Source organism: Pseudorasbora parva, chromosome 20, assembly GCF_024679245.1.
Source record: "Pseudorasbora parva isolate DD20220531a chromosome 20, ASM2467924v1, whole genome shotgun sequence".
Taxonomy (NCBI): domain Eukaryota; kingdom Metazoa; phylum Chordata; class Actinopteri; order Cypriniformes; family Gobionidae; genus Pseudorasbora; species Pseudorasbora parva.
In genome coordinates this window covers 38,812,868-38,839,191 of record NC_090191.1, presented here as the reverse complement: position 1 = coordinate 38,839,191, position 26,324 = coordinate 38,812,868, and the positions used below count along the sequence as shown (strand labels likewise).

The following is a 26,324-nucleotide window of genomic DNA, read 5'->3' as shown; positions in this document are numbered from 1 at the left end:
TGTTTTTCATCTCATACATTTTACTTTGTAAATATAGAGTTTTGTTGAAAATAACGAAGGTATGAAAAGAAACTAATTGATTTTTTTTTTTTTTTTTTTTTTTTTTTTTTTTTTGTCAGTTGGAGGTGAGACTCAACTCTGAAATGGGTGCGGTTTGTGATCCGCTCCTCTAGGGGTGTAATCGGCTTCACATTATGACATCCTTGTGAACAACATGGCGTCTAATGTCAACTTGACTGCCGCCTCACCACGTTCTGTCATTTTACAGTCATACAAGTGCAGATTCTGCAGATGTATAAAGTCACTCAGCAGCACTTATTCAAGGCCATCAACAAACTCCATGGACACACATTGTGATAAAATGCAGAAATCCACAATATCATGCGACTTACTTAATAGTTCTATTAGGGTGATTTGAGAGAATGACTGCTGCAAATCAAGACTATATAAACTTAAATAGGATTTTTCTTCTGTCCTCTCTGTTCTTTTGCTTAAAATACATTTATTGGCACTAAAAAGACCAGATTTTTTAATTCAAAGGCAAAAAGAAATTCTGCGCCACACAGCTTGTATCTAATGTATGAAGTGACTGAGGCTTTGTAAAAGATGGTCACTGTATCTGGGATTTAAACATGTTTCTGTCAGTCTCAGATGTGATCTCGCCACTAATAGGAAAGTAAAGGTCAGTTTCCCCTCCGCTCCTGTAGGCGGCAGAAGCGGGTTTGACCTTCAGTCTGACTCTTCGGCTGATTGACCTCATGATGCTTGATGACAGTCCCAACAACACGAGCAGATCCTGCAGATGACATGAGGACAGCTCTTAATGGCTCTTTAACACGCATATTTCAGCTCAACCTGTAAGTAACTTTCAGCATAAAGTCAGTTTCTCTTGTCTAATGACACTATATCAAATCAATCTCTAGCTGTGGCATCACCTGTTCAGTCTCTGAATGAATCGCCTCTGATCTTCACAGTATAAAGTGTATTGAGAAGGACTCGAGGACTGATACTGATGTGAGAGTCAGCAGAAGTTTGTGAAGCATCATACCTGACACCTATATGAACACTTTACAGTTGGTTTTATGATTGCAAGCCATTTTCTTCTAATGCTATTGAAGGTAGAAATGTGTATACCAATGTTGTATACAACTTTGGAGAAATTTGCAAATATCAAATGTCCAGCTTCGAGCCAACTTTATGCCAGTCACATCAGGTGCGCTATGGTTCGGTTGTGATAATTGTTTGAAACTATTTTTGCTGCTAAAACAAAAACAGTCAATCACTGTATGATGAATGTATGATGAATCTCCTGCGTACATTGCACACACATCTCTGCTTTGATGAGAGTGCAGATTTCAGTGAGAGAGAACGTGCTCTGAACAAAACTCTGACGTGATGACCAATCTGATCATCTCTGATTATGACATTGCATTTATAAGCTTAACAGACTTGTGTGCGATTGGTTATAAAGCGCAACGCAATTATAACAGATGTCTTTTGAGAAGACCCACCAAAGTGGCTCATAGGAGTGACTGTGTTACACGCCAAATGGTGTTTATGTCAAGCCCTGTTCTTTATCATTCAGAACCAATTAAACAAAATCATCCATCTCAAAAGTGAGAGCTGAAGCAGGATTCTCATGTGAAGCAGAGTGCTGTTCAACAACCCGTAAATTGTCAATGATGATCAAAGATTGTTTCACCATGAAGGTGACAACCATAACCAATACTGTTATTTAACAGAAAGCACAAAGCTTTGAGGTCTAAAGTGCAAGAAATGAATTTACTAATGACATAAGAGCAAAACACAAGCCCAACTTCACAAACGCTGTGCCTCAGAGGATAATCTTTTACCTTTGGTTATGAAAGTATAACCTTGAATTCCACGAGTGTTAACGTTTCTGAAGTGTGAGTTTTTGAGGGTTAAACTTCTAACATGATAAACAGAGAGTAAATCTTGTAAAGCACAGCTTGTTGATTAAACACGGTTAAATCAGGAACAAATGTGTTTAAAGCATAAGTTAAGATAAACTCAAAACCTAAATGACCCTTAAAAACAGCCATGAGTGCTGTCTCATGGTTCAGAGGTTGCTGGTTCGAATCCCACTCAGATCTCCAGGAAATGACCAATTGGAGGATGGCGTGGTGCTGACAAGAAGATGGAGGAACAAGGAATAGCCTGAGTCAAGGACACACAACTGGTTATACAGAAAGAGCAGCTGGGAAATTGTCGACTTAGTCCCAGAGCTGGGATATTTTTTATTTAAGTCAACATCTTGATGCAATAGATAACCTCTGCTGGATATAGTCCAAGAAGTCCCCAGAGAGGGGAGGCTGCATTTTTCCTTCCCCCCTTGTTTCCATCTTTCTCTCATCCTCCTGATGATCAGGCTGGTTTTGAACCAGGAACCTCTCACCCCAAGAGCTCATGCTCAGACCACTGAGCCACTGGCACTGCCATGCTCACGCTTCTTTTTTGGGGGTGGCATATCTTTTTTTTCCGGGCCAAAACCAGTGAAACTAAAGACTTTCACAACAAAGAGTGAGATTCGAACTAGGCTTCTCCACATGACGGAGCATCCCACAGACCACTGAGCCACTGGAGCTTCTGCTCGCAAGCTCTTCTTTTTGGGAGGAGTTTTGTCTTAATCGTTCAGAACCAGTGAAACTAAAGAAATCATTTCATGAGGGACATCCTGAGATTCAAACCCAAGACTCTGTGATTGACGCTCCACAGTTTACCTCATGAACCACTGAATCTGAGACTCAAATGGCTGTTTTTGAGTTTTATGGAGACCTTTGAGTTATATACTAGGAAAAAATGTAGGTATAAGGTGTGAGTTGAACCCGTGTGTTTATCACAACGTCATTCTCAAGAGAGTGTGTGTTTATCCACTTAACCATCATAGATTTCACATCAACTGTTGGTTTTTGGGACACTTTGTCTAATGAGAAGAAGTGAAAGTCAGCAAAAGTGGGATTTGAACCCAGGACGCCAGGATCGAAACACAACATTATCACTCCTGAGCCACTGAGACTGCAGAGATGAGGAGCGTTTCAACAGGTTTTATCAAGAGCTTTGTGAAAAAATATGGGATTTGAACCAGAATGTTCTGGTTTGAGCACAAGAGCAGATGTTTCTTGTGTCTGTGGGATTTGATCACAAATCTCTGTTGCTGTTGGGAGTCAAACACATGCGTTCAGCCATTGAACCACTGAGCTCCAGGTCAAACATATACTTCATAATTGTTTTATAATGTTTGTAGAGTAAAAAATTAAAACAAATGTTAGTGCTGGATTTGATCCAATACTTTCACACCTAGCGAACACTGATCTGCTCACCACAGAGATTGTGTTGAATTCAGCTTTGGCAATGATTTGTAATTATATTTCATTTTCTATTTATATCTATTTATTTTAAAATATACTTAATGAAAAACAGATTGATTTTAATGTGATTTATTTATTTTTGTCAAGATCAGATGAGTTTTGGTTATTGAGTCTAATGAGCTTAAATGTGCTACACTTCTCTAAGACGGTGAGAGCAGAAAAACATTGAAACTGCCAATAAGAGCTATTTACACCTTCGATGTTCGGTCCCACTCAAACAAATACATTTGCAAATAAGTTATTAAAGTTGATCAGACTGTGCACTCGCAATGATTTATGAAATTACACCAGAACAAATTAAAGCCCAAATATATTAATATGTTTAAACCCTCCTGTGGTGATTTATATGAATTACACCACTGCAAATCAAGTCTAATGAACATAACTTAAATAAACTACACTTCTGCAAGAGGGTAAGTGCAGGAGAATATACTAAACACAATTCAACATGAACAGCCAATCAGATCTATTTACACTCTCTATGTTCTGTTCTTTCTTTAGTTAAAATAAATTGATTTGCAAAAAAAGTCAAAAGACCTAAAATCAAATAAACTTAATTTGCAACGGTGTAATTCACTCAAATAACCACAGGAGGGCGAAACTCTTTTAAGTTTATTAGACTCGATTTGCAAAGGTGTAATTCACTCAAATCACCACAGGAGGGCCAAACTCTTTTACGTTTATTAGACTCGATTTGCAATGGTGTAATTCACTCAAATAACCACAGGAGGGCGAAACTCTTTTAAGTTTATTAGACTCGATTTGCAATGGTGTAATTCACTCAAATCACCACAGGAGGGCCAAACTCTTTTACGTTTATTAGACTCGATTTGCAATGGTGTAATTCACTCAAATAACCACAGGAGGGCGAAACTCTTTTAAGTTTATTAGACTCGATTTGCAAAGGTGTAATTCACTCAAATCACCACAGGAGGGCCAAACTCTTTTACGTTTATTAGACTCGATTTGCAAAGGTGTAATTCACTCAAATCACCACAGGAGGGCCAAACTCTTTTACGTTTATTAGACTCGATTTGCAATGGTGTAATTCACTCAAATCACCACAGGAGGGCCAAACTCTTTTACGTTTATTAGACTCGATTTGCAATGGTGTAATTCACTCAAATCACCACAGGAGGGCCAAACTCTTTTACGTTTATTAGACTCGATTTGCAAAGGTGTAATTCACTCAAATCACCACAGGAGGGCGAAACTCTTTTAAGTTTATTAGACTCGATTTGCAAAGGTGTAATTCACTCAAATCACCACAGGAGGGCCAAACTCATTTACGTTTATTAGACTCGATTTGCAATGGTGTAATTCACTCAAATCACCACAGGAGGGCCAAACTCTTTTACGTTTATTAGACTCGATTTGCAAAGGTGTAATTCACTCAAATCACCACAGGAGGGCGAAACTCTTTTAAGTTTATTAGACTCGATTTGCAAAGGTGTAATTCACTCAAATCACCACAGGAGGGCAAAACTCTTTTACTTTTATTAGACTCGATTTGCAATGGTGTAATTCACTCAAATCACCACAGGAGGGTGAAACTCTTTTACATTTATTAGACTCGATTTGCAATGGTGTAATTCACTCAAATCACCACAGGAGGGCAAAACTCTTTTACTTTTATTAGACTCGATTTGCAATGGTGTAATTCACTCAAATCACCACAGGAGGGCGAAACTCTTACGTTTATTAGACTCGATTTGCAAAGGTGTAATTCACACAAATCACCACAGGAGGGCGAAACTCTTTTAAGTTTATTAGACTCGATTTGCAAAGGTGTAATTCACTCAAATCACCACAGGAGGGCAAAACTCTTTTACTTTTATTAGACTCGATTTGCAATGGTGTAATTCACTCAAATCACCACAGGAGGGCGAAACTCTTTTACATTTATTAGACTCGATTTGCAATGGTGTAATTCACTCAAATCACCACAGGAGGGCGAAACTCTTTTACTTTTATTAGACTCGATTTACAATGGTGTAATTCACTCAAATCACCACAGGAGGGCGAAACTCTTTTACATTTATTAGACTCGATTTGCAAAGGTGTAATTTACTCAAATCACCACAGGAGGGCGAAACTCTTTTACTTTTATTAGACTCGATTTGCAATGGTGTAATTCACTCAAATCACCACAGGAGGGCCAAACTCTTTTAGGTTTATTAGACTCGATTTGCAAAGGTGTAATTCACTCAAATCACCACAGGAGGGCAAAACTCTTTTACTTTTATTAGACTCGATTTGCAATGGTGTAATTCACTCAAATCACCACAGGAGGGCGAAACTCTTTTACTTTTATTAGACTCGATTTGCAAAGGTGTAATTCACTCAAATCACCACAGGAGGGCGAAACTCTTTTAAGTTTATTAGACTCGATTTGCAAAGGTGTAATTCACTCAAATCACCACAGGAGGGCAAAACTCTTTTACTTTTATTAGACTCGATTTGCAATGGTGTAATTCACTCAAATCACCACAGGAGGGCGAAACTCTTTTACATTTATTAGACTCGATTTGCAATGGTGTAATTCACTCAAATCACCACAGGAGGGCGAAACTCTTTTACTTTTATTAGACTCGATTTGCAATGGTGTAATTCACTCAAATCACCACAGGAGGGCGAAACTCTTTTACATTTATTAGACTCGATTTGCAAAGGTGTAATTCACTCAAATCACCACAGGAGGGCGAAACTCTTTTACTTTTATTAGACTCGATTTGCAATGGTGTAATTCACTCAAATCACCACAGGAGGGCCAAACTCTTTTAGGTTTATTAGACTCGATTTGCAAAGGTGTAATTTACTCAAATCACCACAGGAGGGCGAAACTCTTTTACGTTTATTAGACTCGATTTGCAAAGGTGTAATTCACTCAAATCACCACAGGAGGGCCAAACTCTTTTACGTTTATTAGACTCGATTTGCAATGGTGTAATTCACTCAGATCACCACAGGAGGGCCAAACTCTTTTACGTTTATTAGACTCGATTTGCAAAGGTGTAATTCACTCAAATCACCACAGGAGGGCCAAACTCTTTTACGTTTATTAGACTCGATTTGCAATGGTGTAATTCACTCAAATAACCACAGGAGGGCAAAACTCTTTTACGTTTATTAGACTCGATTTGCAATGGTGTAATTCACACAAATCACCACAGGAGGGCAAAACTCTTTTACGTTTATTAGACTCAATTTGCAATGGTGTAATTCACACAAATCACCACAGGAGGGCCAAACTCTTTTACGTTTATTAGACTCGATTTGCAAAGGTGTAATTCACTCAAATCACCACAGGAGGGCGAAACTCTTTTAAGTTTATCAGACTCGATTTGCAAAGGTGTAATTCATACAAATAACCACAGGAGGGCCAAACTCTTTTACGTTTATTAGACTTGATTTGCAACGGTGTAATTCACTCAAATCACCACAGGAGGGCGAAACTCTTTTACGTTTATTAGACTCGATTTGCAATGGTGTAATTCACTCAAATCACCACAGGAGGGCGAAACTCTTTTAAGTTTATTAGACTCGATTTGCAATGGTGTAATTCACTCAAATCACCACAGGAGGGCAAAACTCTTACGTTTATTAGACTCGATTTGCAATGGTGTAATTCACTCAAATCACCACAGGAGGGCCAAACTCTTTTACGTTTATTAGACTCGATTTGCAATGGTGTAATTCACTCAAATCACCACAGGAGGGCCAAACTCTTTTACATTTATTAGACTCGATTTGAAAAAGTGTAGACCTAGTTATTTGAAGAGATTTGAACCCATGTCTTCATCACAGGTAGATTATGTTGACTATTTAATAGTGGTTTAATTCACTAATGATTTGTCTTATCTATGAAGATACATATGATACTTTATTTTAAGTAAAATTGAACCCTATCATTTTATAACATCAGTGTTACAACAACCAGATAATTAGAAAAGCATGGAAGCAGTTATTGGCTGAAACATCTGACTCACATACAAATCAAGAATCAGCGGATGAATCTCAACCATGGTGACACTCTAAACTCCCAGCATGCATTGCAGCACGAATAAATAATGCTGCTGAATAGTTTTTTTTCTTAATTCTTACGATTTGCCTTTATTTTTGGCGTTGTTTCTGTATTGACCTGTTCATCTTTTTTATTGATTGTCACCATTGTTGAGATTCATATGCTGATTCTTCATGTCTATGTGAGTCTTAATGATACCTTAGAGCTAACTATTTTTGTAACTCATGAGTTTAAAAATCCTTGAAAACTGATTAATAATCAGCAGGTGATACTTTTAGAAGTGTCCCAATTTAGTAACATAAAATAAGGGTAAATGTATCTGTTTTTAAAAGAACGGGTTTAATTAGGAGTGAGACATTGGATGAGATTAACAAACTGCATCCCACTATGATCATGCCGCAAGTAGAACATAACCAATATCTTCTGACCACATGTTTTCTTGGCTTTTTTGCTATAATGAATGTGTCTAAAAACACACAGTTATAGCAGACAAAGAAAACTATCATTACAAAGTAAAGGGCCAAGAGCCCAACTGAAGCTAACACTGATCACGATAATGGTGACCAAATGTTTTCAATTAAACATCAACACCTAAAGATCTGATAATTCTCAATAAGATCTTCTGTCGTCTGACTGAGTTGTTTAATCCTCTGCTGAGATCTTCAGAGATTTAATGTCTTCTTTTATCTTCAGTTGATTTCATCTAAAGCTGTGGCTGAAGTCAGTTGTAGTTCTTGTGTTTCTCTGTCCTTCAGTGGTTCTTGTTAACAGGTGTTCTCAGTTATCACTTAATTAATCTCTTAACTATCTCATGAACTTCAACAATGCTTCAATTATTCTAACACTCTGTATGTGTACACTCTTCAGTGTTCATTTAAAACGGATGATTTTGCTGTGGGGTTAAAAGGGTTAAAGGGGTCAGGTGAAGATGAAAAAACCCACAGAGGGAACCGTAAATTAATGGTAAGCAACTGTAAATTCATTTACGGAAAAGTACTGTAAAAAACGGCAATTTGCTGGCAACCAGAGCTGCCGGTTGATTACCGCTAAATCAAGGAAAAAACAGTAATAGACTGTAAAACGTAACACTCAGATTTACCAGATAAATCAAGATATTTCCACTGAATTTTAGTGCAAGTTAATAGAAAAAAGGTTGTGCAAAGTCAGTAAGTGATAAGGAGAATAAATTTTAAAATGACCTGTGTTTATGTGTTGTTGCACAAGATGATATAGAAGAGATCTTTTAGTTGAATTCATTAGTTTTGTTGGACACCATTGTGTCGAAGAGTAGAGCCTGTGCTTCAGTCCAGGATGAGCAGAGAAACATTGATGATATGCTGCCTGATGCTTTATTTAACGGCAGTAACTGTGTTTGCTGATACGTGTGTATACGTGTGTACATACGTGTGTGCTATTGCTCACAATGAACTGCAAAGATTGAAGTTAAAGTCAGGTTTCTAAATTATTTCACTATTAGAACTTACACGTGTGAAATGACTCAAATGAAACAAGTTTACAGTAAAAACATTGTATAGCATTGTATAGTTTGAAGCGATCAGTTTTCCAAATGAAAAGTTATTTCATGGTATTATTACGGTAAAATACTGTAAAAAAAAAAAAAAAAAAAGGAGAGCTGTATATAAACAGTAGAGGGCTGTAAATTAAGAGTACATTGCTGGCACCACAGCTGCCAGTAGATTACCGTTATTTTAAGGCACATTTTTTTACAGTGGTTTCGTTTGCGAACGCATACGATCAGCCTATAGCACCTCAACTTCTCAAAAATGCCTTTTTACTGCGGTGGTGATAATAGGCTAAACATTTAAACTAAATGTGTGATGCTCTAGGCTAAGTGTTTCACTTTTAAATATTTTTTTATTATAGGCAAGACAAGACCATTGTTGATTTGAGAGGCTAAAGGCCTGCTCCAAACATTTTTCTAAATTAACTTAATAAAGAAACGAAACGAAATATAACTAATTTGAAATTAAAAACGAAACTGAACTATTTTAATGGCTGTCTCAGGTGAAAAAGACGTACTATTAAATGTATTAAAAAAGCATTATAGTATATTTGTAATGTACTAAAAACACACTCAAGTACATTTGTAATACATTTAATAGTCTGTATTTTTCACCTGGGGTGACAATATAGCTAAGGAGGATACAAAAGAGCCGGGCTAGGGCCTCTGAAAAAAACTGGAAAAAAAGTCTGTAAAACTAGGGCACAATGTAGCCTACTGTATAAATATGAAGGAATTTTCAGTATTCGTTTTTTTTTTTTTTTTTTTTACAGGTATTATACCTGTATTTTGAATTACACACTGCATTAGTTTGTGTTTTAAGGGTCAACGGACATTTCCGTAATATTACTGGATAGGCTAGTAGGCCTATGGCAGAAAATTAACAGTAGCCTACATTTTCCGTTTTAGATTTGTACTTTTTGTCTGCAAGCTTTCATATTTCACAAAAGAGAGTAATGCGAGTAACAAACTCATTTAAATTTCAGTAAGCCTAATTGTAGTCTGATTGCGTTACTTGATTAAAAAAGTATTTAGTTACATGCGTTTCATGCAGAGTTATAGCCCACAGGTTTTGTTTTGAATTACGTATCTAATAGAGATGTGTTTAGAGTTTTGCAAAAAGTTTATTTTTCATTTGCAAACTGAGTGTAAAGGTGCTTGCAGGCTTGGTCTGAAGATTTGGTACATGAGTGAATGGTTTCAGTGAGTGAGCCTCAAGTCACACTTTTAGCAATTTGAAAAAACTGTAAAACAAACAGAGGTCGCCTATAGAATGAACCAAGAAAATCTTAAAGTTGCATGGGACCGAGAAGCATAAATGGCAGCAAAAAGGCCCAAAAAACCCAAAAGACACATATTTTAATGCAATATTTTTTTTTTAAACACACCAGTTTTTGACAAATAAAATTACTGAAAATCTGTTTGTTATAGTAATTTAATTAAGATGTTTTTCAGAAAACCATTTTTAAAAACCCGATTAAACAGATTTAGGAATACTCTTCTCTAAATGTAAACCTTGTCTCAGAAATTGTACCCAAAAGTTTCCCAAAGGTATTCATGTCTCTAGTCTATAACTTATGGCTTCATAAAGCCACGTTTATAGGTATAGGTTATAGGTTTGATAAATAAATTGAATATAAAACATATTTAAATATAAAGAAGTCATTTTATTATAACACTCATCAGCCTGCAGCAGACAACATGATGTTCCTGGAAACAAAACTGTGTGTGTGTGTGTGTGTGTGTGTGTGTGTGTGTGTGTGTGTGTGTGTGTGTGTGTGTGTGTGTGTGTGTGTGTGTGTGTGTGTGTGTGTGTGTGTGTGTGTGTGTGTGTGTGTGTGTGTGTGTGTGTGTGTGTGTGTGTGTGTGTGTGTGTGTGTGTGTGTGTGTGTGTGTGTGTGTGTGTGTGTGTGTGTGTGTGTGTGTGTGTGTGTCAGTTATACATATGTGCTGTGTAAATTAGCCTATATAGGTTACTTTTAGAAATTATATATAGCCCAACTTTAAAAAAAAAAAAAAAACCCACTAACCCATAGGCTAGATAAATTATAATAATTGTAGCCTATAATATTGAGCATTTACTTATATAGCCTTGCCTATCTACATTAACATTAGGCTATTTTACTCAAGGACAGTAGTCAGTTAAGTAATTAATTAAAGTTTTATCAATATGTATGTAGCCTAGGCTAAATCTAAAGGTAAGTCTGCTTTTAAAAAAACAAAAAATTACATTCACAGAATGTGTCGGTTCGGAAGCACGTTCAAATTTGTCGTCTTAACATGATAAAACTGTGCGTCTTTACAAGTAGGCTACTAAAGTAACGCGACGACAACCGACGCCTTAACACGACCAGAATGTGCGTGTCTATACGTAAAAAAGAAACGCGTACCAAATTGCGTTGACACAGACTAACAGTGCAGTGCGTGTTGACACGGTCAAAAGTCACGCGTTTCGGTAAAAGATATTTGGCCCCGATCGCGTTCCATAGGGAATATCAGTTTCAGGACCCCAGTTCTAAGACCCCAGTTCTAGGACCCTAGTTTTGTGTGACAGCGCCACCTACCGAACTGAATCACCAAAACACGAATTTAAGATGGACAATGGACACCTTTCAGACTGTGAGTAACGGTATTCAATCAGGTTTTATTTTATAACGTTTAAATGAAACAAAATAGCCAAAGTGAGAGCTGCTAACTATGAATTAAGAATTAATTCAGACGAATTAAGAATTTGTGTGCTAGTTTTATTAACTACTATGATGTTCTTGATCGTGATGTGGCTGAGATTTATTAAATCCTTTTTGATTTTAATGACTATAATACAGCTGCCAGCACACTAATTAAACTTAAAAAGATGACAAAAGCATGTTGGTGTAAGGGTGCGTACGATTACCTGTAGCTTATTAGTGGGCAAACTTGCTGAATACTCATTGTTTTACCATAATTAAGAATAAAATAGTCTTACATAACTGCGATGACTGCCTGGTTGCGATACAATATTAGCCTGTCTAAATGATGCATAATGTTTGACAAGTTCAGCCATTTATACTTTGGCTACGTTGTTATAGCCTGCTGATATATTTTTGCTGTGAAGGATTAAAATGATTAAAATTAATCCTTTAATTTGGTTTAAATAATTTTTCTGTATGAATCTTGCACAAATGTTTTTTTGTAATCCTTGGAGCTAGACTGAAAAGACTGGGCATAATATTGCAGTGATTAATAAATGCATATTTAGCTAAATATTATTATATTCCATTCTGCATATCATGTAAATTTCATAATGTAACCGAGATGGCATGGCTTTTGACATGTATGTTACCTTTTTTTTTTTGCTTTTAGGGATTGCCACGCCATCACTGTGGAAATGACTGCGGGATAAAGTCTCAGTGTTTTTTTTTTTTTCAGTTTTTTTTTTTTTTTGCCAAGTATATGCTAATATAGTATCTGTCAATGTCACACATCTTTCAGCTGGACATGCCTTTCATTAGAAAGAGGTGGTGCCTTCTTCTGATGGAGCGCTTCAAAATAGAAGGGTATTAACAATATATATTGGTATTCATCTCTGTAACAGTTGCTGGCTTTTATAACTTGTGCAGTTTTTTATTATTATTTTTTATCTACAGTTAATTTTGTGTCATGGCTCATTTATCAAAATTACCATGTTCACCAGATCCATTTAGCTAAGTAAGGTATATAGGAAATGTTTACAGTAGTTGCCTTATGCTATATGCAGCTTCAACTGTAAAGTATCATGGTCTCAACTGGTGGATATTGCTCTTATATACTTACAAATTTGGAGTTTGGACTTAGACATGAGTAACATTAATATTCTGTTTGGCTTTCTCTCTCTACAACTCCAACAGTGCACAAATGTTAAATCGGATATATCCATTCCGTCTGTGCAGCAACTGATGAAAAATCAGGGGTCTTTTTGGTGCTGTTGTTATTGCAAAAATTACATAAATATATGTTCTTCAATCATTCTTGAGTCTTGTCTTGCCTCTCTACAACATTTAAAATATCTGACTGTAATTTAGTGACTGCATATAGCCTACTGATTCCATCTTTATTTATAATGAACTAATAAGTTAAACTTAAGGAGGTTAATCAATATACAGTATAATTCAAGAAATTAGGATTTAAGGTACTCAACTTTTTTTTAAAGATTGATATACATTTTTCATTTATATTTTGTGTAAATTAATTTGTTTAAATATAAAATTGTGCATCAAAGCAGGTATTACACACTTTGTAATTAACCTCTGATGCATTTTGAATTTAAAAAATCACATAAAATATACTCCTGAGATAAAATATCTTGATACTATGTAGGCTACTAACTAAACCACCTGAGTCGTAGAACTGAGGTCCTGAAACTGCAGCACACCGCTGTATCATCCAGTTCTGTAGGTGGCACTGTCACAAAAAACGAGGGTCCTAGAATTGCGGTCCTGAAACTGGGGTCCTGAAACTGCAGCCTCCGGTTGTGCAGGAATATACTACTGGGATCTGACCGCTAACATGGCAGCTAATGCACGTAACTGAATCATATCGGATTTATGACCACATATGAGTGAGGCCTGAATCCGATCTGAGTATATCAGAATTCATGCGTTTTTTTACTGTGCTTACACGTTCACATGTCATATCCGATCTGTGCCACATGAGAGGAAAAATTCAGAATTGGGTCGCTTGAAACATACATGGGGCCATATAGCAAATAAGCATTATTGGATTTGAACTCCACATGTGAAACACCTTTAATAATTTTATATATTGAACCACTCGATGGCACTCATGGAAGAGGTCGAACTGGAAGCCATGTTAATCTTGGACTAAATCGGAGAGTTAAAACGAAATCAGTATTGAGAGGATCAGAAACTAATATTCACTGGGTGGTCATATACCTTTTCACCACTGGGTGGGGGAAAATATCACACAGTGTAGCTTTAAAAAGATATACATTTTTAAATACACTACATTAAATGACCCGACTTCCCCCTCTTAATTACTCGTGAGTATTCTTTATAAATAATTAATCTTTCAGGAACTATTGAGCTCAAAAGTCCCAAAATGTCATTCCAGGTTCAAATCTAAATACAAAAATATGACAAAATGTAGAAAAGATGAATAAAACTATTTTAAATCTACTGTAATATAATTGATGTTTTCAATCCAAATTGTGCCTTATGTAATTTCACTGCTGGATAAGACACCAGTGACCTTTTGTTATGTCATGTGATATAATATTGTTTCAAAAAGCAGTTCCTGATTATAAAGTAAACCTCAGTTAGCCAGGGCATTTCATCCGTTATCCAGAATGACATACAATCTAGTTTTTAAATCATCATAGTTAGATATTAGGAATGAGCGAGAGCCACCGTCTTAAACGATGGCGATGCTGCTGCTAGTCCACTTGGAAAATACATAATAAGAAGGTTTTTTTTGTTTTGTTTTGTTTTTTTGCACATTTAATGTTTTGCTTTATAATTTGACAAAGGCTATGTTTTTTTGTAAATGTGACATTTTTGGCAGTTCTATTTTATTTGTTTATTTATTTGTTCAAATGCTAAATCCTTATCCATTATCCACCCTTATTTATTTGCATTTTAAACAGCACATTATTGTTGTTTGTGCTCTGTGAATAGATTTATGAGACGTTTTTTCTTAATTGCAGATCGTTCAGCAGTGGGCGGGACTAACCTACAAGCAGTAATCTCATTGGCTGAAAAGGTGACTAATATCCTGACAGCCTGTTGCCAATGTCCATTCTGCCTAAGGAATGGCGTGAGCATGAGGAGGTCTGCGGTTAATACGGTAAGTAAATATCTTTAAATTATTCCTCTGGTTTCACAGACAATGCTCTAGTCTAATCCAAAACTAAAACGCATGTTTGAGCTGTTATAACTTAAATTAAAATGTCAGTGTTTTGTCTCAAGATTCACACCAGTGATGTTTTCTTCTTGGACACGTTTATAAAAGCATAAATGTCCTAATTCAACTAAAATCTAATCCTTGCCTAATGTAAGCACTCTCTGTGAAACCAGGCCATAGTTTTTAAAGCTTCAAGTGAAGTGTTTTTACTCCTGGACTTCATTATTAAGTCATGCAAACACTGAATGAACACCTGTTTAATAACAGAAGTGTTTTGTTTTGTTTATATGGATGTGGTTGCAATAGTGTTTAAGTTGTTTTTATCAAATTAAAATAACTGACTTCTGGTTAAATTCAACCTTTTGATTTGCCTGACTGTGAGTTCATACAGTATAAAATGATTGTTAACATTAATCATGCATGTTTATTTCTGTCTGAGACCTGTATCTTCCTACAAGAAGAGCTTCTCTGTGCTGTGAAGTGTTTCTGATGGTCTGTTGTCTGTTTGTAGGGATCTCTGGGTCAGATCTGCTGGAGGTCATGAGGCGTCAGGAGAAGCGGCCACAGCAGTGAGTGATGTTTGGCACAGAGTCAGCTGAGGAGAGCAACTGCTGAACTCTTATTCACCGGAGCTTTTTCTGGATTCAGTGTGCACTGTTTGCTGGTGTAATGTGCCTTACACAAGAACTCCTGGACCTGTGATAACTATTTCAAGAGGACATTTGTGTTTGAGAACGATCCACTCCAGTGTGTATTGTGTGTGTACAATAAAAGGATAAATGACATTTGAGTGCCAGTCATGATTTCATCTGATCTTAGCTTTTCAAACCTCAATACCTGTGGTTACATAAAATCAGTTCAGTGAGCTTTTCAAATGAGGCCTTGTGTGTCAGGCACAAATGATGTCTGGCCCACAGGGTTTTTTCTGTAACATAAATCAACTTGAATAACAGTTCACTGCTATGAAGCTGTAGTGTGAATTTGTCAGCATGGATCATCAAGTGGAAATGTCTGGTTTCCTAAAGGAAGGAAGTGATTTCTGTTGGCTAGAAATGAAGGGAGCTATGTGACAATATAAAAGAGGGTGTGGTCAGGGGCGTGTCTAAAAGAGGGTGTGGTCAGGGGCGTGTTTAAAAGAGGGTGTGGTCAGGGGCGTGGCTAAAATTCTTAAGTCTGTTTCAGGAAAATTTTCCTAAGTGGAATTTGAAAACTTTATGTTTTGCTGTATAACCGCTGCTGGATTTTGTCACGGAAGTCCCAGGGGGAGCCGGATGGATTTTCACTCCCCCCTTTGTGTCCTGCCTTCTCTTGTCCCTCATGTTCTGATCCGCTCAGTAGCTTGTCACAGCTCACGATGGGACAACCTTCACGCAACCATGCTTTGGTGACCAGGCTGGGGTTTGAACCCAGGTTCTTCCCGTGCAGGGAGGAATGCTCAGACCGCTGAGCCACTGGCACTTCCACACTGACTTCTGTATTTTTGGTAATTTTATCTTTTTTTTTATTAACTGAAAAACCAGTGAAACTAAACTTCACCTACCGCCTTGAGAGAGGTTCGAACCCAGATCGTCCACACCATGATCTGACGCACAGACCGCTGCACCACAGCGCCTTTCATGGTTCAGCTTGATTTTTGTTGTTGTTGTGTTGTCTTCCTTAATTCATTGGAAAACCAGTGAAAATGCAACCCATTTGGAGTGAGATTCGAACCCAGATCGTCCACACCAAGATCTGATGCGCAGACCGCTGCACCACAGGGCCTTTCATGGATTAGCTTGATTTTTGTTGTTGTTGTGTTGTCTTTTTTATTTCTTTGAAAAACCAGTGAAAAAGCAACCCATTTGGAGTGAGATTCAAACCCGGATTGTCCACACCATGATCTGACGCACAGACCGCTGCACCACAGCGCCTTTCATGGTTCAGCTTGATTTTTGTTGTTGTTGTGTTGTCTTCCTTAATTCATTGGAAAACCAGTGAAAATGCAACCCATTTGGAGTGAGATTCGAACCCAGATCGTCCACACCAAGATCTGATGCACAGACCGCTGCACCACAGCGCCTTTCATGGTTCAGCTTGATTTTTGTTGTTGTTGTGTTGTCTTCCTTAATTCATTGGAAAACCAGTGAAAATGCAACCCATTTGGAGTGAGATTCGAACCCAGATCGTCCACACCAAGATCTGATGCACAGACCGCTGCACCACAGGGCCTTTCATGCTTCAGCTTTTTTTTTTGGATTGTTGTCTTTCTTAATTCATTGGAAAACCAGTGAAAATGCAACTCATTTGGGATGAGATTTGAACCCGGATCATCCACATCAAGATCTGATGCACAGACCGCTGCACCACAGGGCCTTTCATGGGTTAGTTTGATTTTTGTTGTTGTTGTGTTGTCTTTCTTAATTCATTGGAAAACCAGTGAAAATGCAACCCATTTGGAGTGAGATTTGAACCCGGATTGTCCACACCAAGATCTGATGCACAGACCGCTGCACCACAGGGACTATCACACTTGTGATTTTCTTTTCTTTTGGAGTGTTGTATTGCTTAATTCATTGGAAAACCAGTGAAAATGCAACTCATTTGGGATGAGATTTGAACCCGGATCATCCACATCAAGATCTGATGCACAGACCGCTGCACCACAGGGCCTTTCATCGGTTAGTTTGATTTTTGTTGTTGTTGTGTTGTCTTCCTTAATTCATTGGAAAACCAGTGAAAATGCAACCCATTTGGAGTGAGATTCGAACCCAGATCATCCACACCAAGATCTGACACACAGACCGCTGCACCACAGGGCCTTTCATGATTTAGCTTGATTTTTGTTGTTGTTGTGTTGTCTTTCTTAATTCATTAAAAAAAACTGAAAAATAAACCCATTTTGAGTGAGATTCGAACCTAGAACATCCACACCAAGATCTGACACACAGACCACTGCACCACAGGACCTTCGTTTAATCTTTTTTTATTGGAGTGTTGTCTTTTTTAATTAATTGGAAAAACCCGTGAAATTAAACTTGTTTTTACACCTTTAGAGATTTGAAGCCGGATTGTCCACACCAAGAGCTGATGCGCAGAACACTGCACCACAGGACCTTTCAGGCTTTCAATCTTTTTTTGGAGTGTTGTCTCTTTAATTCATTGAAAAAACAGTGAAAACCCATTTTGAGTGAGATCCTGATCAGGTGACCGTTCCTCAACATAACTACGTATAACCTGAGAGGTCATGCTCATACCATTGAGCCAAAAACTGATTGAGTTTAGTGTGATGTTTATTGATTTATTAGTCAAGGAAATCTTACATTCAGGCTTGTGATTGCACCTCCTGTAATTATTTGTGTGAATTACAGCTGTTAGATCAGATGAGTTTGGTTATTGAGTCTAATGAGCTTAAATGCGCTACACTTCTCTAAGACGGTGAGAGCAGAAAAACATTGAAACTGCCAATAAGAGCTATTTACACTTTCTTGATCTTCTGCACAAACAAATATATTTGCTAATTAGACATTAGAGTTGATCAAACTGCACTCGCAATGATTTATGAAATTACAACAGAACAAAGGAAAGCCAAAAAATTGTAGTGTTTGAAACCCTCCTGTGGTGATTTATATGAATTACACCACAGCAAATTAAGTCTAATGAACATAACTTAAATAAACTACACTTCTGCAAGAGGGTAAGTGCAGGAGAATATACTCAACACAATTCAACATGAACAGCCAATCAGATCTATTTACACTCTCTATGTTCTGTTCTTTCTTTAGTTAAAATAAATTGATTTGCACAAAAAGTAAAAAAAAAAAGTAAAATCAAACAAACTTATTTTGCAAAGGTGTAATTCACACAAATCACCACAGGAGGGCCAAATTCTTTTACATTTATTAGACTCGACTTGCAATGGTGTAATTCACTCAAATCACCACAGGAGGGCAAAACTCTTTTACGTTTATTAGACTCGATTTGCAATGGTGTAATTCACTCAAATCACCACAGGAGGGCAAAACTCTTTTACGTTTATTAGACTCGACTTGCAATGGTGTAATTCACTCAAATCACCACAGGAGGGCAAAACTCTTTTACGTTTATTAGACTCGATTTGCAATGGTGTAATTCACTCAAATCACCACAAGAGGGCAAAGCACTTTTACGTTTATTAGACTCGATTTGCAATGGTGTAATTCACTCAAATCACCACAGGAGGGCAAAGCGCTTTTACGTTTATTAGACTCGATTTGCAATGGTGTAATTCACTCAAATCACCACAGGAGGGCAAAGCACTTTTACGTTTATTAGACTCGATTTGCAAAGGTGTAATTCACACAAATCACCACAGGAGGGCAAAGCGCTTTTACGTTTATTAGACTCGATTTGCAATGGTGTAATTCACACAAATCACCACAGGAGGGCAAAGCGCTTTTACGTTTATTAGACTCGATTTGCAATGGTGTAATTCACTCAAATCACCACAGGAGGGCAAAGCGCTTTTACGTTTATTAGACTCGATTTGCAATGGTGTAATTCACACAAATCACCACAGGAGGGCAAAGCGCTTTTACGTTTATTAGACTCGATTTGCAATGGTGTAATTCACTCAAATCACCACAGGAGGGCAAAACTCTTTTACGTTTATTAGACTCGATTTGCAATGGTGTAATTCACTCAAATCACCACAGGAGGGCAAAACTCTTTTACGTTTATTAGACTCGACTTGCAATGGTGTAATTCACTCAAATCACCACAGGAGGGCAAAACTCTTTTACGTTTATTAGACTCGATTTGCAATGGTGTAATTCACACAAATCACCACAGGAGGGCAAAGCGCTTTTACGTTTATTAGACTCAATTTGCAATGGTGTAATTCACACAAATCACCACAGGAGGGCAAAGCGCTTTTACGTTTATTAGACTCGATTTGCAATGGTGTAATTCACTCAAATCACCACAGGAGGGCAAAGCACTTTTACGTTTATTAGACTCGATTTGCAATGGTGTAATTCACTCAAATCACCACAGGAGGGCAAAGCGCTTTTACGTTTATTAGACTCGATTTGCAATGGTGTAATTCACTCAAATCACCACAGGAGGGCAAAGCGCTTTTACGTTTATTAGACTCGATTTGCAATGGTGTAATTCACTCAAATCACCACAGGAGGGCAAAGCACTTTTACGTTTATTAGACTCGATTTGCAAAGGTGTAATTCACACAAATCACCACAGGAGGGCAAAGCGCTTTTACGTTTATTAGACTCGATTTGCAATGGTGTAATTCACTCAAATCACCACAGGAGGGCAAAACTCTTTTACGTTTATTAGACTCGACTTGCAATGGTGTAATTCACTCAAATCACCACAGGAGGGCAAAACTCTTTTATGTTTATTAGACTCGATTTGCAATGGTGTAATTCACTCAAATCACCACAGGAGGGCAAAGCGCTTTTACGTTTATTAGACTCGATTTGCAATGGTGTAATTCACTCAAATCACCACAGGAGGGCAAAGCGCTTTTACGTTTATTAGACTCGATTTGCAATGATGTAATTCACTCAAATCACCACAGGAGGGCAAAGCGCTTTTACGTTTATTAGACTCGATTTGCAATGGTGTAATTCACTCAAATCACCACAGGAGGGCAAAGCGCTTTTACGTTTATTAGACTCGATTTGCAATGATGTAATTCACTCAAATCACCACAGGAGGGCCAAACTCTTTTACGTTTATTAGACTCGATTTGCAATGGTGTAATTCACTCAAATCACCACAGGAGGGCAAAGCACTTTTACGTTTATTAGACTCGATTTGCAATGGTGTAATTCACTCAAATCACCACAGGAGGGCAAAGCACTTTTACGTTTATTAGACTCGATTTGCAAAGGTGTAATTCACACAAATCACCACAGGAGGGCCAAACTCTTTTACATTTATTAGACTCGACTTTCAATGGTGTAATTCACACAAATCACCACAGGAGGGCCAAACTCTTTTACGTTTATTAGACTCGATTTGCAAAGGTGTAATTCACACAAATCACCACAGGAGGGCCAAACTCTTTTACGTTTATTAGACTCGATTTGCAATGGTGTAATTCACTCAAATCACCACAGGAGGGCCAAACTCTTTTACGTTTATTAGACTCGATTTGCAATGGTGTAATTCACTCAAATCACCACAGGAGGGCCAAACTCTTTAACGTTTATTAGACTCGATTTGCAATGGTGTAATTCACTCAAATCACCACAGGAGGGCCAAACTCTTTTACGTTTATTAGACTCGATTTGCAATGGTGTGATTCACACAAATCACCACAGGAGGGCAAATCGCTTTTACGTTTATTAGACTCGATTTGCAATGGTGCAATTCACACAAATCACCACAGGAGGGCAAAACGCTTTTACGTTTATTAGACTCGATTTGCAAAGGTGTAATTCACACAAATCACCACAGGAGGGCAAAGCACTTTTACGTTTATTAGACTCGATTTGCAAAGGTGTAATTCACTCAAATCACCACAGGAGGGCCAAACTCTTTTACGTTTATTAGACTCGATTTGCAATGGTGTAATTCACTCAAATCACCACAGGAGGGCAAAACTCTTTTACGTTTATTAGACTCGACTTGCAATGGTGTAATTCACTCAAATCACCACAGGAGGGCAAAACTCTTTTACGTTTATTAGACTCGATTTGCAATGGTGTAATTCACACAAATCACCACAGGAGGGCAAAGCGCTTTTACGTTTATTAGACTCGATTTGCAAAGGTGTAATTCACACAAATCACCACAGGAGGGCCAAACTCTTTTACGTTTATTAGACTCGATTTGCAAAGGTGTAATTCACACAAATCACCACAGGAGGGCCAAACTCTTTTACGTTTATTAGACTCGATTTGCAATGGTGTAATTCACTCAAATCACCACAGGAGGGCAAAGCTTTTTTACGTTTATTAGACTCGATTTGCAATGATGTAATTCACTCAAATCACCACAGGAGGGCAAAGCGCTTTTACGTTTATTAGACTCGATTTGCAATGGTGTAATTCCCTCAAATCACCACAGGAGGGCAAAGCACTTTTACGTTTATTAGACTCGATTTGCAATGGTGTAATTCACTCAAATCACCACAGGAGGGCAAAGCACTTTTGCGTTTATTAGACTCGATTTGCAAAGGTGTAATTCACACAAATCACCACAGGAGGGCCAAACTCTTTTACATTTATTAGACTCGACTTGCAATGGTGTAATTCACACAAATCACCACAGGAGGGCCAAACTCTTTTACGTTTATTAGACTCGATTTGCAAAGGTGTAATTCACACAAATCACCACAGGAGGGCCAAACTCTTTTACGTTTATTAGACTCGATTTGCAATGGTGTAATTCACTCAAATCACCACAGGAGGGCAAAGCGCTTTTACGTTTATTAGACTCGATTTGCAATGGTGTAATTCCCTCAAATCACCACAGGAGGGCAAAGCACTTTTACGTTTATAAGACTCGATTTGCAAAGGTGTAATTCACACAAATCACCACAGGAGGGCCAAACTCTTTTACATTTATTAGACTCGACTTGCAATGGTGTAATTCACACAAATCACCACAGGAGGGCCAAACTCTTTTACGTTTATTAGACTCGATTTGCAAAGGTGTAATTCACACAAATCACCACAGGAGGGCCAAACTCTTTTCCGTTTATTAGACTCGATTTGCAATGGTGTAATTCACTCAAATCACCACAGGAGGGCCAAACTCTTTTACGTTTATTAGACTCGATTTGCAATGATGTAATTCACTCAAATCACCACAGGAGGGCAAAATATAATTAAATATATGGGCTTCTCCCCATTCTTCCCCCTTGACTTTATCAGACTAGTCTCCAGGACATGTCTCCACGTCCCCCCGACTGCCTCATAGACAGTAAAAGATTGCCTGCGAGCGTCTCCTCAGGTCTATACGGTAATTTCTCCACTGTGCGACAGGGTCGCGTTGGTTATGACGCAATCGTTAGCCTATTTTTACAAAAACAGCTTCTGCGGGGCGATAGTGTAAGATACAAGGTAATGGAGCCTTTTATACATTGTCGTGTTTCTTTAGAAATAAACAATGGACAAATGGAGTCTTTAAACGTCTCAGATGTAAAGTTATTCACTGTCAAAGTGACTCAAAAATGAATGGGAGTCAATGGGATGCTAACAGCAGGTGATGGCTTGGTTAGCAATGGCAGCCCCTAGGGGTGGAACGCTTTCCAAGCGCTAGATTACCCCCTTGAAGGCAACGCAGAACGCAGCGCCCTCTTTTGGTGAAATGTGTTAATTACACCAGAGCCCCTCCCTTTAGGAGGAGACTCCCAAGTTCAGCTAAAAAATGAGTAATGCAGAAGTAATGCGTAATGCAATAGAATGCAGAAGATGTAGCCTACCTCTTGAGCCGTTTGGTTTGATTCTCATGAATAAATCTGATTTGAAATCTTTTTCGTATCAATTAAGAGGCACGTGTACGGTTTGTCACGTGGTACCCGTTTCTTTTCTCAGCGCATGGCCAGGATGGACCAATCGTGTGTGTGTGTGTGTGTGTGTGTGTGTGTGTGTGTGTGTGTAAACGTAATTATTTATATCAAATGAATATAGTAAAATATAACAATCATACTGTGTTTACATGTATTTGAGTTCATTCTTTCTAAATATTAGACTATTTACAATTTATATTCATGGAAGGTTCCTATAGGCCATGTCTGAATGTCATTCTAAAGTCAATAAATGATCAGGCATCATGTCATGTGGAGGGTCACAGCAAAAAGATCCCGGCCCGACCTGAAAAGCCAGTTGGTGGATGATGAGTCCCATGTAAAAGCTCCCATGACCCGTCACTAGGACAACCCCAGATAAACAACAGCTCACAACAAAAGACCTCATTCAAGAGGGACACATTGGAGAGGAGCGGAAACTCTTTGCATTTGGGAAGAGTTTCTCTTAAAACGGATTACAAAATCATGTTAAATACGTTCAAAATCTAGGAAAACTTTTTCTTACATGCATTGACAAGGATCAGTTCACACAGTAGGCCTACTTCTGAAACAAATGGGTTTTTTGAGTGCATTCAAGCGTCCAACTATTGTGTGAGAGGAAGGCACTCAATGATGGTAAGAAATGTTTAACTTATATCGATGTTTAATGTTTTCAAGTCAAAAAGAGAAAAATATGATGGATTGTTTTTTTTATTTCTTTCATTCTTTTCCATATCTCTATGAACTTTATAGCCTTCGGGCACCAAGAAGTCAAGAGCTCAAAGTGCCAGACCTGCCAAAAAGAGCAAAAGAAAGCGCTCCTCCAAAAAGAGGTCTGTCAGTGCCAAATCCACTAAGACAGGTGTGGATATTCTGAGTCCAGCTGCCATGGAGAACATCTACTACATCTCTCATAATGCAGTGGACTGCTTGGAGTTCAGAGGATTTGGCTGGCCTGGAGCAACCAAGAAGAAAGGAAAAAAGGGCAAAAAACAAAAAAGCAAAAAATGAAATGTAGATTTGTGCCAATTAAACCTTAATGTGCATATGTGCACACACTACTGTTGAAAAGATTTGTAGCGTTTAAAATTATTTTGCCCACCAAGGCTGCCTTTATTTGCTCCAAAATACAGCAAAACCTGTCAAATATAATAATAACAATGTCAAATATCACATTTTAAGACAAGTTTTATTTGTTACAAAAGCTTTCCATTTCAGATCAATGCTGTTGATTGAACAGTCTAGCCATCAAAAATCCTAAAAATAAAACAAAAGACTTAAAAAAGGCTGCTGTTTCTTGAGCAACTAATCTTGATATTAGAATAATTTTTGAAGGATCATGTGAGACTGAAGACTGGAGTAATGATGCTTAAAATTCAATGTTGATCACAGAAATAAATCACATTTTAAAATATATTTAGACTGAAAACGGTTAATTTAAAATTGTAATATTTCAAAATTTCACAATTGTTGCTGTATTCTGGATCTAATAAATGCAACCTTGGTCAGCATGAGACATAAAAAGTAAAAATCTTACCAACCTAAAACTTTTAAGCAGTAGTGTATTATATATAATGAAGCATATATATATATATATATATATATATATATATATATATATATATATATATATATATATATATATATAATGCAATTGTAAAAATAAATAAATAAGTAAAAACCAACCGTTCACTTCTAATAAAACAGCAGGATGTTGCATTTATCTTAGCTGACTTTCATTTTGGATTATGTATCCTATATAAATCCAAAACATGTTGATTCCTTTAAACTGGTTTAATGAATCTCTGTTAAATATGTTTTAACATAAACTACACTCAGGCCCTGTTTATAACCTGGTATTCAGATTGTTTTGGTTGATAAGATCACAAGTAGGCAAGGAGGAAGTCGAGCCGCAATATCAAAACCACACCCACACTCCGGCAGAATCTGTTAGTACAGTTTACTGCAGAGCGCTTTATGTCTGTGTGAAATAAACAGTTATGGAAATGTAGAAAATAAAGCTTAAGCTCCAATCTCCTCTCGAAAATTCAGAAAAAACATCAGTTGGTGCCTTAGTGATATTATTATTATATATAAATAACAACTGAACTTATATCAGTATGATAAATTGTACTTCAAAGTTCAAAATTGTAATTTGAAGTGTCATTTGATTGTTTAGTTTGTCTTTCATTCATTATAATACATGAAGGGGGCAGGGTTTATGAGGTATACTGAGACCATCACGTTTCAGGACGTGAGCGGCAAGCTCAGTAAGTGTATGCTCTTTTTTAGATTTTTCAATCTAACAGACGAAATAAGCTCGGGCAATTTACACATGAACGCACCCGGAGTTGTCAGAAAAACACAGTGTTGGTGTCTGCTCTGGCCGAACGCTGTTTGTTAGAAATAAGGAATGGTGAGAAAATATCATGCTTGGTTTTCAAACTAAACTTGGGTCTTCAGCCAAAGTTTAAAAGCAGCATCCTGAATCGAATGCCATCCAGGCAAAAAAACAGAAGTGTGGCCGAATTCACAGTACTCATAAAAGAGAAGGCAAAAAGTACCCAGATCACCTACTACTTCTGGTGAGATTCTGAAGTGTGCATACGATGGACATTGCTATCGCATGAGGCTACGTGAGAGGATTTGTAAATGTCAGTGCAGCGATGTAACTGATGCCGGTAGGTCACATGATAAATGACAGCACACCGAATGTAATATCTCCAGAACATACTTTTGTAGCGGTCTTAAAGGGGGGGGTGAAATGCTGTTTCATGCATACTGAGCTTTTTACACTGTTAAAGACTTGGATTCCCATCCTAAACATAGACAACGTTTCAAAAACTAATGTTGGACGTTTGATGGAGTATTTCTGTGTCAAAAATACTCCTTCCGGTTTCTCACAAGTTTCGGAGAGTTTTTTTCGAGTATGGGTCGGCTTGACGTTAATAGAGCCTTGTATGGGCTCTTCTCCCGGTAGGGTGCGCGCGCGCACGTGACTAGAGCGAGAGAGGAAAT

The 26,324-nt window shown here is 37.6% G+C and overlaps 1 protein-coding gene and 1 long non-coding RNA gene across 2 annotated transcripts; both read left to right on the top strand.

Annotated features, from left to right (window-relative positions):
• The first annotated feature begins 752 nt into the window (after nt 1-752).
• Nucleotides 753-15,597, top strand: LOC137049749 (uncharacterized). The gene is made up of 3 exons (XR_010899703.1): nt 753-857; nt 14,616-14,755; nt 15,324-15,597. It is a non-coding gene; the product is annotated as an uncharacterized lncRNA (long non-coding RNA).
• Nucleotides 15,598-23,626: 8,029 nt separating this feature from the next.
• Nucleotides 23,627-24,880, top strand: LOC137049471 (small lysine-rich protein 1). Its single transcript, XM_067427991.1, has 2 exons — nt 23,627-23,942; nt 24,060-24,880. The coding sequence occupies exons 1-2, from the start codon at nt 23,937-23,939 to the stop codon at nt 24,315-24,317; spliced, it is 264 nt and encodes an 87-aa protein (XP_067284092.1). The 5' UTR covers nt 23,627-23,936; the 3' UTR covers nt 24,318-24,880.
• The last annotated feature ends 1,444 nt before the right edge of the window (nt 24,881-26,324 follow it).